The sequence below is a fragment of the Manacus vitellinus genome, unplaced genomic scaffold (assembly GCF_001715985.3).
Source record: "Manacus vitellinus isolate BGI_N305 unplaced genomic scaffold, ASM171598v3 scaffold_58_pilon, whole genome shotgun sequence".
NCBI lineage: Eukaryota > Metazoa > Chordata > Aves > Passeriformes > Pipridae > Manacus > Manacus vitellinus.
In genome coordinates this window covers 1852825-1868870 of record NW_021940671.1, presented here as the reverse complement: position 1 = coordinate 1868870, position 16046 = coordinate 1852825, and the positions used below count along the sequence as shown (strand labels likewise).

The 16046-nt window shown below is 50.6% G+C and overlaps 1 protein-coding gene across 1 annotated transcript in view; it reads left to right on the top strand.

The window, feature by feature from the left end:
- Nucleotides 1-14529, top strand: part of SRRM4 (serine/arginine repetitive matrix 4) — a 44692-nt gene extending 30163 nt beyond the window's left edge. Inside the window, 6 exon segments of the mRNA XM_018081999.2 lie at nt 6706-7043; nt 8646-8861; nt 9115-9225; nt 10800-10946; nt 11551-11673; nt 11675-14529. Coding sequence (XP_017937488.2) covers nt 6706-7043; nt 8646-8861; nt 9115-9225; nt 10800-10946; nt 11551-11673; nt 11675-11813 — 1074 coding nt within the window. The 3' untranslated portion in view covers nt 11814-14529.
- Nucleotides 14530-16046: the final 1517 nt, after the last annotated feature.

Genomic DNA, 16046 nt, shown 5'->3' with positions numbered 1-16046 from the left:
GCACACAAGCTGCAGGGCAGGAAAAATCAGAGCTTGACAGTTCCAGATGCAGGGAGTGGATGCAAAGTAAAAGTCATCGGGACCCTCCTGTATTCTTTCTAGTGAGGGTTAATAACACAGGCAAATATTTCAGTGACTAAAAGACATCATCACTGATGCAAGCCACTCTTCTCCTTCTGTCCCCAAAAGAAATACAGTCTCCTGGGACAGCATTCAAGAGCATATTTAAGCAGTTGTTTAAATTGAACAAGTTAAGAGCTGCCCCTGAAATTTTTCTGAATAAGATCATTAAATATCATGTACTCAAAACTGGCAAGGGAAAAATGGAGACCTTAAGTCTCATTTATTAATGACTATACACAACCCTTTGATGCCTCTCCTCTTTGTGAGTTAAATGGTTGCTCTATTAATAAGCTTAGTCCTGTCAGGCTCCACTTTGAGAGCAGCCTGGATGTGTTCTCGAGTGAAACTGTGCTCTTGCAGAAAATGCTGATCACATAGCAAAAATAAATTACTGGAAAATAAAGGATTTTGTGGGGGAAAAAAAAAAAAAAGCCAGAACTGGTATTCAAAAATGCCGTGTTCCAGTCCTCTATGAGGGTTGGTTTGTCCCATTTCCTAGCCTTCCAGTTGGCCTGGGCTTCCAAACCCTTACCCAGGGAGATGCAGTGTCATATCTCCAAAGGAAAGGGATTGTCCAGGGAGGATCTCAACATACAGAAAAGACCCAGAGAGACAATACACAAACTCCCATGAGGCACTGCTAGAGCACTTCCAAAGCACAGGGTTTGCTTTTTAAACCTTTGTTTTTCTTCTGAAAATTTGATGTGCTTGGTTCTAAATTCTGCATTCCCCCTGCACCGTTTGTCTTCCTTTGTAACAAAACAGCCACAGTTTCTACCTAGGTCTACTTGAATTGATGAGGGACAAAGCACACAAAATAATGCCCTGCCCATGCACCTACCTTGCAGCTTCTTTCCCCCTTTATGCAGAAGTTGATGCACACACACATGCATGTACACATGCAGAAACACCCCAAAGTTCCCTGCTACTTCTCCTTTTGGCAGTGAATCTCCAAGCTTCTCCCTCTCTTTCCCCTTTAATCCCCTGCAGCTGCAGTAGCCACCTACTGAGCACAGGATTGTGGGTCTGTGCCTCAGCATGCAGAGGAGCTGTGGGGAATGTGCAGCATTTCTTTCTGTACAGAATGCCCCTAACCTGCTGCAGACACTTCATTCCACACTGACACAGATGTAGGATGTGCCACTGTGCTGTCAGCTAGCAGTGCAATATAAATACCTGCAGGGCATGGATCTAATTGCCTTTGTTGTTCCTGATGAAGATAACTGCACAAATGCATACACTTTCCTTGCCAGCTCCTTTACTTCCATTGTAACTCATTTGTGATGCCACAAATTAACACAGGCTTGAGCCAGATTTCCAGTGAGGCTCAGTGGGGTACAGCTGGTCCAAATGATGCTGTTTGTCTTTGTGCTCATGTCTGCAGGCAAGTAGAAGGGAAATGCTGGGCAGGGAGTGGGATAACCTGTGCTGGAGGGCTCAGGAAACCTTATGTCAGACCTGCATGGTGGCTTGCTGCTGCTCTCTGTTTTCTAGCCTGGGTTTTGGTTTACATAGGAAAAGCTATTCTTTTGAATGTTAGGCAGCATGTTTTTGACAATAAACAGGGCCCTCAAAGAGCAGAAAGATAAAACCTTCCATAAATGTGGAAGTTGTTCTCTTTTTTCTTGTCCTGTTCTCCACTCTCAGCCGAGGGACTGAGGTTACCCCTCGTTATTGTCTGGCAAATCCACAGCTCATTGCTGGACCAGCAGCTGGGAGGAAGGACAGATGCCTGTAGCCATTGAAGGGGTGAGCATGCATCAGGTACCAAAAAAAGGTGGGAGAAGGAAAACCTTTGCTCCAGACAAGTGCCAGCCTGGCCCAAGGTGAAGTGGGGACACCCTGGCCTGTGTCACACAACACTGGCTGCACCCCAGCAGGCAGGGAAAGGTCCTTGAAAAGGAACAAACTTTTGCCTGGCATTTTCTGGAGTTTACCTCCAGCAGTGGATTGGTGAGCCAGGCTCTCAGCAGTGTTGCCATCCAGCCCAAATAACCCAAGTTTAGAGCTTGCAGGGACAGTCCTGTCATTGCCTCCATGCTCTGGGACTCAGCTTAGCCCCTGTGGTAGAGAAAGCCTCACCCTGAACTCTCCATCTAGCAAAAAAAAAAAAGGGTATTTTCCCACTCAATATTCCTCAAGTCACAGATTCATAATCGTGCAGAAAGGGGTTATATTGAATTCCTACAGTATTTCTATTTTTTTATGCTCAGTAAGAAGTTGGCTTTTCAGCTGGGGTAGGTTATCAGCAGAGATGAGCCCATTTCCCCAGGTGAAAGCCTCCCCCAGCCCCCTGCCCTGGCAGGTGGAGGTACCCCAGGCCCAGCCCAGAGCCTCAATCCCCCCAAGGAGCCCCTCAGCAGGTGCTGCTCTCTGTGCTGGTGGCTCCTGGCAGATGTTTGCCCGGCCCTGGCTGAGAGCAGGGCTCACCAGGGTCATGGACACAAGTGTTTTATTCCTTTCATTAATACAATGCCCAGAAAAGGAGAGCAAGGGAGACATTATGCTCCTCTGCAAAAGAAATTAACTCTGCTTTGAAGTGAGTTGCAAAACAAAGAGAAAAAAGGCCCAAGTAAGAAATCCTCCAGCTTTAAGTGAGGCTGTGCCACGCTGGGCACTGACAGGTCTCAGTCCCTGTAGGGCTGAGAAAATGTGTAGTCATCTCTCACCCTGGGCCTGTCTGTGGCACAGTAAATGGAGTTGTTCAGTTTAATTGGAAGACGAGCAGTGATTGTATTTTTGTAACCTATTAGATCTTGCTGGCTCTTGGTCTGGGACTGCACTCAAAATTGCAGTCTGGAATAAGAGTGAAGGCCTCATTTCTCTCCCCCTTCATCTTGATTAAATCATGATTTGAAACAGAAAAATCCAATAAATACATATCTTGGGTTCCCTTGAGGGCAGTGGTAGGTTCCCTGCTGAAAGCTGGAGGAAGCAAAGTTCATGAGATTACTTAATTACTTATTAGAGAGGGGGAGTGAAAATCCAAATGTTCACATAGAGAGAATTAGATTTGTGAAAGAGCAGAATCTTCTAAGACACCCTAGAAAAATAAAAAGCCATTAGAATTCAGAATAACACAGAGCAGTGTGATTCAGCTGAGCTTTGTGCAGTGTTTTTAGATGTAGCATTCTGTCTCCATCCTGGGTGGCAGGCATGACTTTCAGAAGTGGTAAAATGGGACGAGAAGCAGAGCTGAGGTCATCAGATGGGGACTGTGGGGAACTGGTCTGAGCAGGCAGGCAAGCTGAGCACCTGAGACTTGTCCTGGCTCTTGCTGCAGGACAGCATCCCCCTTAGAGCCCGCAGAAAGCTACTGGCTACAGCCTGGTACCCCAAGGTGGTGAGGCTGGGAGGCTGCTGTGTCCCCCCAGTGCCTCCCCTGCCCCATCCAGACCCTCCAGCTGTCACACAGACTATGTGTGAGATATGGATGTGTGATATGTGGATATGTGTAAGAACTGCATATTTCACTCATATCCTCATGTTGCCTCTTCCTGGAGTGTTGCTGCCACAGATGTTGAGCTATGGAGAAGCTTGTTGATGCCCCCAGTCATCTGACAGATGATTTTGTGATGTACTGACAGCAGTTGCTGCTTTTGAAGGTAGACTTCAACCAAGGATCCCAGGTCCCAGAGTCAGTCTGAAAATCTATTTTAGAAATGCCAAGAAACTGCTGTATTTCTTGGCTGAAATAATGGCCTTTTGGTTTAGACTGGGAAGGAACAGAAGGAAGGTGCATGTGATGCTGGGGTCAGTGTCCCTTGGAGCAGCCCTGTGCCCGCTCCAGGCTTTTCCTACTGCTGCATCTGGGGAGTACCTCACATGGTGGGTTTATACCTGTAAATGGAAGGTGATGAAAAAGCTGTTTATCTCTGGGTTAGGGTTTGCTCTAACGCAAACCATAACCCATCTTTTAAAAAAACGTTTGCCACGTTTGAAAGCACAGTTCTGTATCTTCTGGGGTGTGCCTGGGGAGAGTGCAGTGGTCCAGATCTCTTTAGGCTCTGGATGTGACATTAGGGTTTCAGAAAGAGTTGGTGAAAAGCAGAGCTGGGTACCTGGCTTTCCTATGCTCCCTTGACATTCCAATTTCTGCTGGAGCTGTAAGGACTGGTAGAGAAGTGCTAGAGCTGAGAAAGAAGCAAGAAGCAGCACCAGATGCTGAAATGACAACTTGTAATGTGTGTCTCTTCTTGGTTGGGAACACTTGGGAGATGTTTCTGTGTTGAAGGTGCAAGCTGGCTAGTGAAGAAGAATCACTTCATTTCCCATGTGTGCTACTGGGGTTCCTGATGCCTGATTTAGGACTGAGCATAACTCAGAAGTTAGTGTGGAATGGGGGAGTCCCCAGCTCCAGTAGGGATTTGCTGGGATGAACTAATTTTTGTCTCTTATCCCAGAAGTAGTAATGTCTCTCCCTGGCAACACAGGAAGTACTTGGAGATCTTCCAGCTCCACATGTTTTCAGAGCATGAGGTTGTTGTGGGAAGCCACCATTCCACTGGCCATGCTGAGACCTGCTGTGTGTGTTGGTAGCTCTGCTCTGGTTCAGCACCTGTGTCTGAGTCAGCTGTCCTTGCCCCAGTTAGCACCTCTTGAAGTAGGTTGAGGGCAGCTCTTCCCAGGGACATGGGCAGGAGGGTGGATGTGCAGGCACCATCTGATGGGATGAAGGAGCTCCATGTAAAACATGACACTGGCTGAGTGTCTGCAGCCCCTCTGAGGGTGAGAAAGCCAGGGGGTCCAAAGGGACTGGCTCTGTCCCTGCTGTGTGATAGCTGATCCAGGTCTCCTCTGCTTTTCTTGGCTCAGAACACCTCAGATTGGTGAGGACATGACCCAGGTCCCCAGTGTAGACAGCAGGGCATAGAGGGGGGTATTGTGTGCCCAGAGTGTGGCATGAGGTGTTTGAGGGAGCACAGCTTGCTGGGAACATATTGGAGGACTATCAAGAGTGGGGAGCACCAAACCTGTGTGTCCACACTCTAAGGACCCTGGACCAAACCTCATGGGTGGGAATGAGGAGAGCAGAGCTGCTGAGTGAAAGAGGAGGAGGCCACATGAGAACGCAGATGTGCTGGGTCTGTGTTTGGCCCTAACTGTCACCCCACTGCAAGGGCAGGTGTTAGCACTAACACAGCCCCACTCCCAGTGCTGGTACATCCCTGGACCAGCTTAGGTAAATGCTAGTGGAGTTAAAACTGAACTATAAAATACTGAAATGATGTAAATCCCCTTGGTGATGCTCAGGGTTCCAGAAAACAGCCTTCCCCAGGGAAGCCTATGTGAGTTTGAGGTCCTTGCTGGCCCTGTTCTGCTCAGCAATCCACCAAAACCCAGCCAGGGTATGGCTGGACCCCCACGCAGAGACTGGCCAGGAGCAGGGTTTTCCTCCATTATTTTTTTTTTCCTTCTTCCCTCACTTGATTTCCCTTTGCCACTTCCACAAAACCCAAGGGGATTTAGTGCAAGCTGCGACTTTTCATCACAAGCCATCAGCCTCCAGGAACGGGCCGGGCAGACTAATTTAAAGCAGAAGGAAACAAAAATTAATAATAAGGGAGACAAGCGAGCAGACAAAAAGCAGTCGTGACATTTGTGCAGAGGAGGCAGCAAACAGTTGGCAGTGTGGATTGAAGAGAGGGTTTATGTTTTTTTCATGTAATTTGAGACTCTAATGATGGACTTATGTTGCCCGCTCTTCCTTTTTTCTTACACCTTACCTACTAAAGGAGGAGTTCTTGATGGGTAAGTGGATGCTATCCGCAAGACACCAGGGAATTTATTAGAGGTCACTTGAGCGCATTAGCTATATCTTCTTCAGGGGGTAAAAAAAGCACACAAACAAGTATCTGTCTACCTTTTATTTCCAAAGGGATTTTTCTTTTTTTTCCCCCTCACCCTCTTTTTTCTTTCTTTTTTTTTTTTCTTTTTTTTTCCCCTTTTTTATTTCAAAGTGATAAGCTTGTTTATTTGCCAGTTTTTACTTTGTGCAGAAGCCCTTAATTTGATTTGATTTGGTTTTTTGTTGCTTATTTTGGTGACATTCGTTCAGCCGCTTTATTAAGGAAGCTTAAAAAATTCACTCATTTAAGATTTTATTTCTTTTTTCTTTGCAAGGATTATGTAGATTTTGAATGTATATACCCCCTTTTTTTTTCTCTCCCCTCTTTAAGGTTAAATAAGGGCTTTGTCCTCTGTTATATTTTTTTTTTATTTAGTTAGTTATTTTGATTCTTTGGTTGCCCGCTTACTTTGTTGAACTTTTTTGTTTAACATGAATCGCATGCTGATACTCTTTGCATGATCTCTAAATCTTCCCATTATCATAGCAGGGGGAAAAGAAGTTTCTTCTTACTGTGGATTTCTTTTAGGGATATGTGCTTTTGTTCTCCTTTCTTCTTTTTCTTTCTTTCTTTCGTTGTTTCTTTTCTTTCCTTTCTTTTTGTTTCAGTGCATCATGATGGTAAAATTTCTGGGTTTATTTAAAAAAAAAAAAAAGCAAAGTAAAACAAAAAAACAACCCCCCCCAAAAAAAAAAATCATTCAAACAATGCCAAATGGCTTTTTTGCTTTCAGATCTCTCAGTCAGGGTCTTCTGCTGACCTCTTTACCAAAACAGACAGCCCGCCTGGCAACCTAACCCGCCAGAACGGAGAGTATCATGAATATGACTCAGGAAACGATACTTCCTCCCCTCCCTCCACTCAAACGAGCTCATCCAGGTCAAAGGACAGCCAGGAGAAAAGAAGTCTAGTCCATGATGGCTTTGGCCATGCCTTCTCGTCCGGGAAGCCCAAACTGGCCAACAGCGATAACAGCTCTGATTCAGGAAATTCCTTCACCAGTTGTTTTTCCCAGACCAAGGGAACAGCTTTGGAAAATCTGTCTCCAGATGCCCAGGGACAAGACCGAAGGTCAGTGATTCCCGGTAGCTGCTGCTGGCAGCCAAATACCTGGTGTGTTGTTGCTCTGTATCTCCTGCCCGCTCGCCAGCTGCTGTGGTGAGCCGGCAGGGAGGTGTCTGTGGCCTGGAGGCAGGCAGATACCAATCACACCCACGGTCTTGCCAGTCTGGAGTCCAGAACCCAGCAAGGACCAGTACTGTAGCCTGAGGAGGAAGATAAAATCCAGCCATAACATCCCTGGGCTTTGCTTGCACGGGTGCTTCTGGCTTTAGTGTGGTTAACATAGAGTTTAGGCCTGGGTCAGGCTGTGTCCAGAGCACATTCCTGCTCAGCTGGGCATGGCACATCAAAGAAAAGTTTCACTGGCCTTTCTGGGAACAATCTGAAAGGGGCATCTGGGGGTTGATGCGCTACTTCTCTCCCTCTGCCTACTGAGGGGAAGGGAAGCAAGATTTGTTTTCACTAAAACCATTATGGGCTGTTCTTTCACCTGTCCAATGAAGCAAACCCAACCTGCCCCCTTCCCAGCTCATCCAGGACTGGTCCAGGGTGAAAAGATAGCATCTCCTGCTAGTGGAGAGCACAGGGAGGGGCAAGTACCTCGCTGGCTGCAGGATATCACAGCAGCAGCACTGGAGCCACAGTGCTTGGCATCCAGGCTTGGGCAGGAGTCAAACCACCACCCAGTGCCACAGGTCATCCTCAGGAGAGAGGAGTAGCTGCTGGCCTCCAACACTGCCTCCCATTCCTGGAGATTTGCCAGGGGATGTTGGGGGTGAGGACACTGAAACTTGGTGGCTGGTACTCAAGGCTGTGCTCAGGCAGTGGTGTTAGGGAACTCTTCCAGCTCAGGCCCTTGGGTCCTAAAGGCTGGAAGTTAGAGCCAGGATATGATCTGGGAGTGGGAGCCAGGGGAATGGGTGCTAGGAAGAACAAGCTTTGTTTTTCAGTCAGAGGGTAAAATTTTAGGGCTGTATGTACTTATCACATTGTGACTCCAGTGGGATAACTCTGCCTTCACATGGGTGGAGCTGGGATTGCAGCTGGCCCTGGCTGCTGGGAGGCTGCCTGGCTGCTGGGCTCTTGGCCCCAGTTAATTCCCTGGGCACTTCTGTGCCTGGAAGAGGAGGAATCCACACAGCACTGTCCAAAGGCAACAGGACATGCCTGCTCAGTGTCCACTCATGCTGCTCCACAGCCAGGCTGGAGCAGAGCCCCCTGTCCTGCCATGCTCTGCCCTTCCCTCACTCCAGCACTTCTCACCTCACTCCCTGCCCAGAACCTGCACTGCTTGCTGGCCTGACCCAGGCTCTGCCAGCCAGATGCCTCTGGTGTGTTTGGCACGGGGCAGATGAGCAGCTCCTTGTGCCACCTGAGACCTCTTCCACAGCCCTTCCCTGGCACAGCCCGGAGGGTGAGCTCTTGGGCTCTGACCCACACACATGGGGTTTCCCACAACAGCAGCCTGGGGAGCCAAGAGGTCTTTTTTACCCCCAGTTGGGGAATGGGAGGATGGGAGTATTTGTTTGCTGGAGCATGGTGCTCCCCTCAGCCAGGGACCAGTCCCAGTTCAGCCACAGCTTCAAGGAGTGCCCAAACATCTGTTCACAGAGGGTGCCTGTCCTTGTGTCTCAGTTCTTCGGAGGAGAAGAAGCGAAACTTGCCCCCGTCCCCAACGCACAGCTCCCCGCTCAGGCCGTGCTCCCGCAGCGCGTCCTACACCAGCACGGGCAGATCCTCCCCCGGCTCCAGCCGCTCCCGCTCCTCCTCGCACCGCAAGGCCTCTCCCAGGTACTCCCGAAGCAGGTCCTGCTCCTCGGGAAAGAGGTAAGGCCAGCTGAAATGGCTGTCTCTGTGACCCTGGGCAATGTCTAACCCTTGTTGGCTGGCAGGCTCCTTACAGGGGGAGGTGTGAGAGTTTGGGGGGGTGCCTGGGGATCCGCAAGGCTCGGATCTGGCTCACAGAGCTGAGCCCGTGAAATATGGGACATCTCTTTCCCCTCACCCAGGTTTGGAGTAGTCTCGTACAGCCTCAGCCTTCAGCCTCTTTAACTCTTTTATGTTTCTTTCCTGTCTCCAGGTCTTCCTCACGTTCCCCCAGCTATTCCTCCAAATCCTGCAAAAAAAGTCCTGGGAGTAGGAGTTCAAGGCCTCGTCGGAGCCCCAGTTACTCCCGCTACAGCCGCAGCAGGTACAGCTCTCTACTCATGTGATATCTGCTGCCTCAAGCTTTCCTGCTGCCTCCATCACTTGGCTGGACTCCAGCATACCTCCTGGTTCTTCCCAGACTGCTCCCTCAGCTTCCTCACTGTGGTGAAAGGGAGCAGAGGGTCATGCAGGAAGGCATATGGCAGTATATTGGCCCTCAGTCCACTGGAGATTTCTCACCATTTATTGCCCCTGAGGTGCTGTTGCAGAGGGAAGAGCCCAGAGATGAGCTGCAGAAAAAATGGATTTTCTGGAGCCGAGGACTGTCTGGTATTGATTCAGGAGGATTTCACACAAAGCACTTTTGGGGTGGGTTGCTGGGAAGGAGACCTGTTTTATCCTTTGCCTTGAAGCATCATGGTCACAGTCAGAGCATGTGGCAGGTGAAGTGGCTGTCCCTCAGCTCCAAGCCCTTGCAGGGGACAGCTGTGCAGCCAGGAGTGCACAGATGGCTGCTCTGCTCAGTGGTGTGTGCCACGGCCTCATCCCAGTGGGAGATGCCTCACGGGAAAACCCAGGGAGTGCCCCTCTCTGTCATGCTGCTGTGAATGGTGGGCAGAGCATGAGGCTCTGTCTGGGTCTGGCCACCCAGGAGAGGAGCTCATGCCAGAGAGGGGTCTGACTGCAGCAGGGAATGACACTCTGCTTTTCAGAGTCACGGCTCTGCCAAAGATTGTCAGGCCCTGGGAAGTGCCCCTGTTGCCAGGGCAGATGCCAAGTACCCTTGGGCTGGCACTCACAGCCCTGCAGAGGGAAATACGGTCCAGGCACTCTCTGTTCCCTCCACACTCCTTAGAAAACACACATCTCCAGCTCAGTCCTAGAGATGCCTTTGGGCAGGTTCTTCTGGTATCATCACTGCTGCTGTGAACATTTTGCACCCTTAAAATCATACATTCCCAAGGTTGATTCTTGCAAGCTGTGACAATCCCTGTGCTACTGAGGAGAACGTTTTTTGCATGGAAGGATCAGGCAGGCTCTTGACCTGTAACGTGTTGCTTTGCAGATGGCACTGAGTGGGGTGTATGAAGTCAGCCACGCTCCACAGAAGGGCCTGTACTGACGTGTAGGGGAATTTAACAAAAGAGAAAACCATAGCAACACCGGCACTCCTTCTGGCGAGGCTGAGGAGCCCTGCAGGGATTCGGGGCCGGGGCCCTGGGCTCACGTGGGGCCTTCTGGCAGGGCTGTTCCTGCTGGCAGGGCTGTGAGTGCCAGCTCCAGCAGCATGGCCAACAAGAGCAATTTTACAGAGCTAAATGCAGAGCACACCCACAGACACGGGTCCCTGTAAGCCATCTTAGCTTGGCAGTGCAGAGCCACTGTAGGACACTGCTGGAACCCCCAGACACAATCAGTGGTGTCCATCTGTCCAGCCAGATGAGTGTCTCTCTGTCCAGCTACATGAGAGCTCAGGGCTGATGCCACCAGAACACCTAGAGTGGTCCCTTTTGGACATGAGTGCCCTCCACTCAATGGGTCATTGCCTCCACATCCCAAATCCACCCACAAAACTGTCACCCAGCAGTGACAGTTCACAACCTGTGCCTTCCCCAGGGACCGTGAGCGAGAGCACAAGTACAGCTCCAGTGAGAAGGAGTCGCACCGGGAGCGTGACCGGCAGCGTCGGCGCCGCTCCTACTCCCCCCTGAGGAAGCGCCGGAGGGACTCTCCCAGCCACCTCGAAGCTCGGCGCATCACAAGGTGAGGGGATGCCGCCCCATCCTTCGCACACGGGCTCAGCTGGCGCTTCCCAGGGGGATATGTGGGCTGTCCTTGGGTCCCGGCCCTTGCCAGAGGAGGTTTCTCAGGTTTCCCTGAGCCTGATCAACAGGCCCTTCCACCCCTCCCAGAGCTTGGGGATTTCTAGCTAGAGGCAGAGGGAGGACTTGGGGGGGTGTGTGTGTCTCATTTACAACAGCTGAAGGAAAAAGGATGCAGTCAGAGCAGGGACTCAGGTGCCAGGAGCATCTCCTCACAGGTTTTTATTTCATCCTTCCCTGTGGTAGATGTCCCACACTGTAGAAAGACAAATATTGACTCCAACGTTCATGCTGAGGGCTCTTTGGGACAACATCAAGCAGAACCCTGCCTCAGATTTCATGCTTGGGATGTTCCCCAGGGCTGTAGGTGTGGGTGGTTTGAATCCCAAGGCCCATCAGCTACCTGATCTTTTCCTTCTTTTTCTTTTAAGCAAACACATTCACATTTCTGGGAGTGTTGTGCAGAGCAAACAGTGCTCTTTGGGGATTTTGGCAGTAAATCTGTCCTTGTGTTGCTGGTAACCCGTGTCTCTCTGTCCCCACAGTGCCCGCAAACGCCCCATCCCCTACTACCGTCCCAGCCCCTCCTCCTCCAGCAGTGCCAGCAGCTATTCCTCCTGGTACAGCAGCTTCAGCCGCTCCCCGAGCCGAAGCCGGAGCTACTCCAGCAACGACGAGCCGGAGCCGAAGCTGGAGCAGCAGCAGCGCCGAGGGCAGGAGCCGCAGCCGGAGTTCGGGCCCCAGGAGCAGCCGCAGCAGGAGCAGGAGCTATGACTCAGGAGCCAGCTCCGACAGCCTGCGTCGTTAGGGAGTGCCGCTGGTGGCTGACACCGTGTGCCGGCGGCACCTCCAGATTCCTGGCATTCTCCGCTTCCTTCCCACCTACCTGGCCATCGATAGCAATCATCCCCGATACTGATGTGGTGGCAGCGCCGGGTCCCCCTTCCCCGGTTCAGAGTAAGAGCCCTGGAGCGCCTGATGCAGCCCCTTTGTTCTGCCATGGAGTGGGTGGATCAGTCCCAGCTCCCTGTGCCAGGGCTGGAAGAAGGGTCGGTGCTTTACAGAGGGTCTGTCACGACAGACCTGCTCCATCCTCCCTGATGCTCCCGTCTCTCCATCGCTGCCACTCTCCAAAGCACTACCAGCTGTTCCAAAGGAAAGAACTCAGCTCCAGGAACCAACAAATTAACTTCTGTTGGAGGAAGAGACCCAGTTAGGGAGGAGTTTGCTGAAAGCTTCTGAGATGAGGGGGGTGACCTGTCCCCACCAAGGCAAATATCAGGTCCTTTGGGTCTCTCCTCCAGAGTAGCTGCCCATTCTGTAGCAGGCCTTTTCCATAAGAAAATATTTATTTATTGCCACTCAGCCAGGCCCTGCTATAATTAGAAGGCTAGAAATCCCTCCTGACGTAATTTCCAGGGAAAAAAAGGGCTGTTTGCTCTTTCTCCTGCCCTTTCCTACTAAGTAACCACACCTTTTGCAGGGTTGTTTTATCCCCCAGTGCTGACTTGCTTGCAAGCAGCCTGCTGAGGTCTGAAGCAGACAGGGGGCTGGTGGGGTACAAGGCAGAGGGGAGCTGCTGCCATGCTGCACTCCGAGGGTCAGGCAGTGGCATGGGAGACAGGGGCCACGTGGTTCCCTTCTTGGAGGAAGCCTCGTGCAGTTTGGGTTCAGGTTTTTCTAAAGGGAGCGTTGCCCTCGGGGTGGAACCGTAGGGAGGTGTGGAGACAGCCTGGTTGTGGGGTACAGTGAGAGCACACAGGGTTAAAAGGGCATTGCATGAGCCAGGGGACCCCAAATCCCTTTCCTGAAACACGCAGTAGTTTTAAGCAGGATTTCAGGAAACCATTTCTCCTTGAGCCCCTCAGGCTGCCCTGAGGCAGGACCAGCAGCACAGTAGTGCTGGTGCCAGGCTGCAGCAGGGTTTACTGGTGGCCCAGTTTGTCACCGGGAGGCCAGAGCAGTGCAAGGCGACAGGAAGGGCCCCCCACTAATTGCCTGTTTTTCCAGGGAGCCGCAGGCAGTGGCAGGAGGGCCCTGCCTGCCCGGCCTCCCTGGGCCCTGGGGTTTTGTCTCCCTGCCAGCCCAGCTGCCTGCGCAATTACTGTGTTTTGCCGGGTAACAAAGGCTTCTCCCAGCACAGGCTGAGCTGGTGCTGAGGAGTTTATTTCTCTTACAACACCTGGGTGCTTAGAGACGCTAATTTGGACTTCCCACCCTCCCTTTTTCCATCCCCTCCCCTTCCATCCTGCCTGATTATTAACGAGTTTGGGCTTAATGAGTCAAGGAGGTGTGTTGTTTAAATGTCACAGAAAAGGGCTGAGTGGAGCCACCATCTGCGGGAGGAGGAGAGGGGGCAGAAAGGAATGCAACTCTCCCCCATCTAAAGAGTTACCTACAGCCCCCTCCAATGCTGCTGGCACCAGGAAAAGGGCCAAAGCAGCAAGTGGAAGAAAGCCAAGTGCCACGAGGTGTTGTGGTGGAGATGGATGATCGCCTCAGCAAGCCTATAAACCTGTTACCTGTTGAAAAGTACAGCAGTGAGGGCTGGAATTCCACCTGGGTGGTATGAGGGGAAGTTTTATGCCAGGAAGTCTCTTTCCCCGTATCCTTCCTACTGCTGGTTCCCCTTGTCCTGTGCCTTCAACACCCAAAGTCCCTCCTTTTCCTAGACCCTGATCCCCAGCCTTGCTCCCTGTAGGTAATGTTAGGATGAGGATGGCTGAGGCAGAGAGGTGGGCATTGGTGTAGTTGGTGGTTTGGTAGGGGCATATCTGTCTCCTGGGACGACACTTTCTAGGACAAAGAGAGAAGCATTCCTTGTAGGGCTGAGGAAATGCTCCAGGGCTGTGGTTGAGGGATCAAAGACAGGGTATTCTTGCAGTGGGGTGCCACTGCCTTCCCTCCTGTGCTGGCCCTGACAGTGGCCCCTTGGCCACCTTCTGCAGTGAACTCCCTCTCTAAAGGGCTGAAAACCTCACAATTCTTCCCCAAAGAGTCTTTCCCAGTCTGATGCTGAAATACCCTGTCCTTCTGCTCCCGGGGAAGATCCAAAGGCAGTGATGGGAGCTCGGATCCCAGCTTTACCAATGTTTCAGGAGCAGCCTCCTGCCCCTTGGCACCCCCTAACACACACATGCAGCTGTAGCAAGGAAGCAGCGAGCCAGAAGATCCAAAATGAAGAAGGAAAAGAGGAGGGGCTTTGTGCAACTGGTGTAAATACCAAACACACATCGTGGCTGGGGTTGGACAATGGAAGCACCACACCAGGATCAGCAGCATCCACTCCCCATGGGACAGGAGATGACCCTGAGGGTTGCACAGGGCTCTCAAACCTGTCCAGCTGATCCATGTTTCAAGGACTGCATCTGCCTGGACAGTCCATGGCAGCTAAACGTTCCTGGGGTTTCCCAAGCAGACTTGCATTGGATTAAACCTCCTAAATTATTTATTTATTTATTAATTATTATTATTATTACTATTCTATTTTTAATTCTATGTCAGAATGGATGCAAGTGGTCACCGTTACCAGTATTTATTTATTTATTTTTTTTAACATTAAGTTATTTTTGGATTTGTTTGTTTGTTTGTTTGTTTGAATGTATCCATGCTGCCGGTCTCATGTAAAGGTTTACAGCTCTGGCCCCTCTTGCTGAGGAGTGACAGTCACTCCTGCTGCCGACGTGTCCCTTTGTGCTCTCTGGAGCAGGGCGGACAGAGGGACGCGGGGGCAGAGCTGTGTGCTTTCACGTTAAAATCTAGGGGTCTCTCATTAGATTTGCGCAGGAATGTGATGGGTGTGAGCATACAGAGGTGATGGCGAGGGTCTGCCGGCCGGCTGAGCCCCGGGGTGTTGGCAGTGCTGCGAGGGGAAGTGTCTCCCGGGCCGTGCTCAGCCGGCCGGGTGCCAGTTGGCTGCTGTGCTGTTTCCCTTGGCTCCGCAGCCGGTGCTCAACCCGAAACCAATCTGCTCCGCAGAGGCACTGCTGGTTTCCCTGGGAGGATGCCGTCGCCAGGACTCCCCTGCTGTGTTTATCCCTGCGCAGTGACCCACCCATGGGAAAACTAAAGAAATGAGACTGTGAGAGACTGATCCCTGCGGAAGGTCCTTGCAAAATCCAGTCCGTGTGTGTGTACGTATGTATGTGCACATGTGCATATACATGTGTTTCCCTTGGTCATGGTATTTATTTTTTAACTTATTTAAGATTTTTAGTACAACCTGGAACATCACCCTCCCTTGTCAGTGGACAACTGGGGTTTCTGTGAGTTTGTGTGAAGCCCGTGAGCTTTTCTGTCTCTGTGCCTTTTGCCAGTGCTTTTTTTTTCTTTTTTTTTTTTTAATTCTCTCATTTGTTGCTTTTATGGATTTTTGCTCTGAATCCAACATCTCAGATTGCTGCAGGTGCTCTCTGCAAAGAGCAAGTTCATCCGGTGGAAAAGCAACTTGGTCATTTTGATGTTGGTGAATTGCTGCTCACCTGTGGTCAGACACACAAGGGATGTCCAAGGCTGGCCATAGCATCAGGAAAATGCTGGGAAGCAAAGATAAGGGATGTTTCAAAGCACTGTTCTGTTTGTTCTTTTCTTCATGGCTTACAGCATTCAGCTGAGCTTTGCTTTATGTTGACTGCAACTTTCTCAATGTTTTTGTTGTTTTGGGGACTGAATTTGTACCAAATTTGTCTGCAACAGCCAATCACTGTTATTTTGCTATGCATTGTACATATATTGAACAGGCTGAGAGGACTTGGCCTCTATTTAATATTTATTTCTTCTATTTATTGAGCATTAATTTAAAAAAGCTGTTTGGGCCATGCCATTGGGTCTATGAAGGTAGGAGCCTTTGAGGTGTTGCCATATATGTTGGAGAGAAACAGGCAAATTGGGCTCATTTGGACTTCACCATCAGTGATTTAGGGAAGAACCTCATTGTGACAGAGATGGGCAAGGCAGCTGAAAATTCTCCATCTCCCTGGACCAGCTCCTGTTGACAAATCACATCCCCCTGGAAAGGTGCAGGGCATTCAGAGGTGACAGG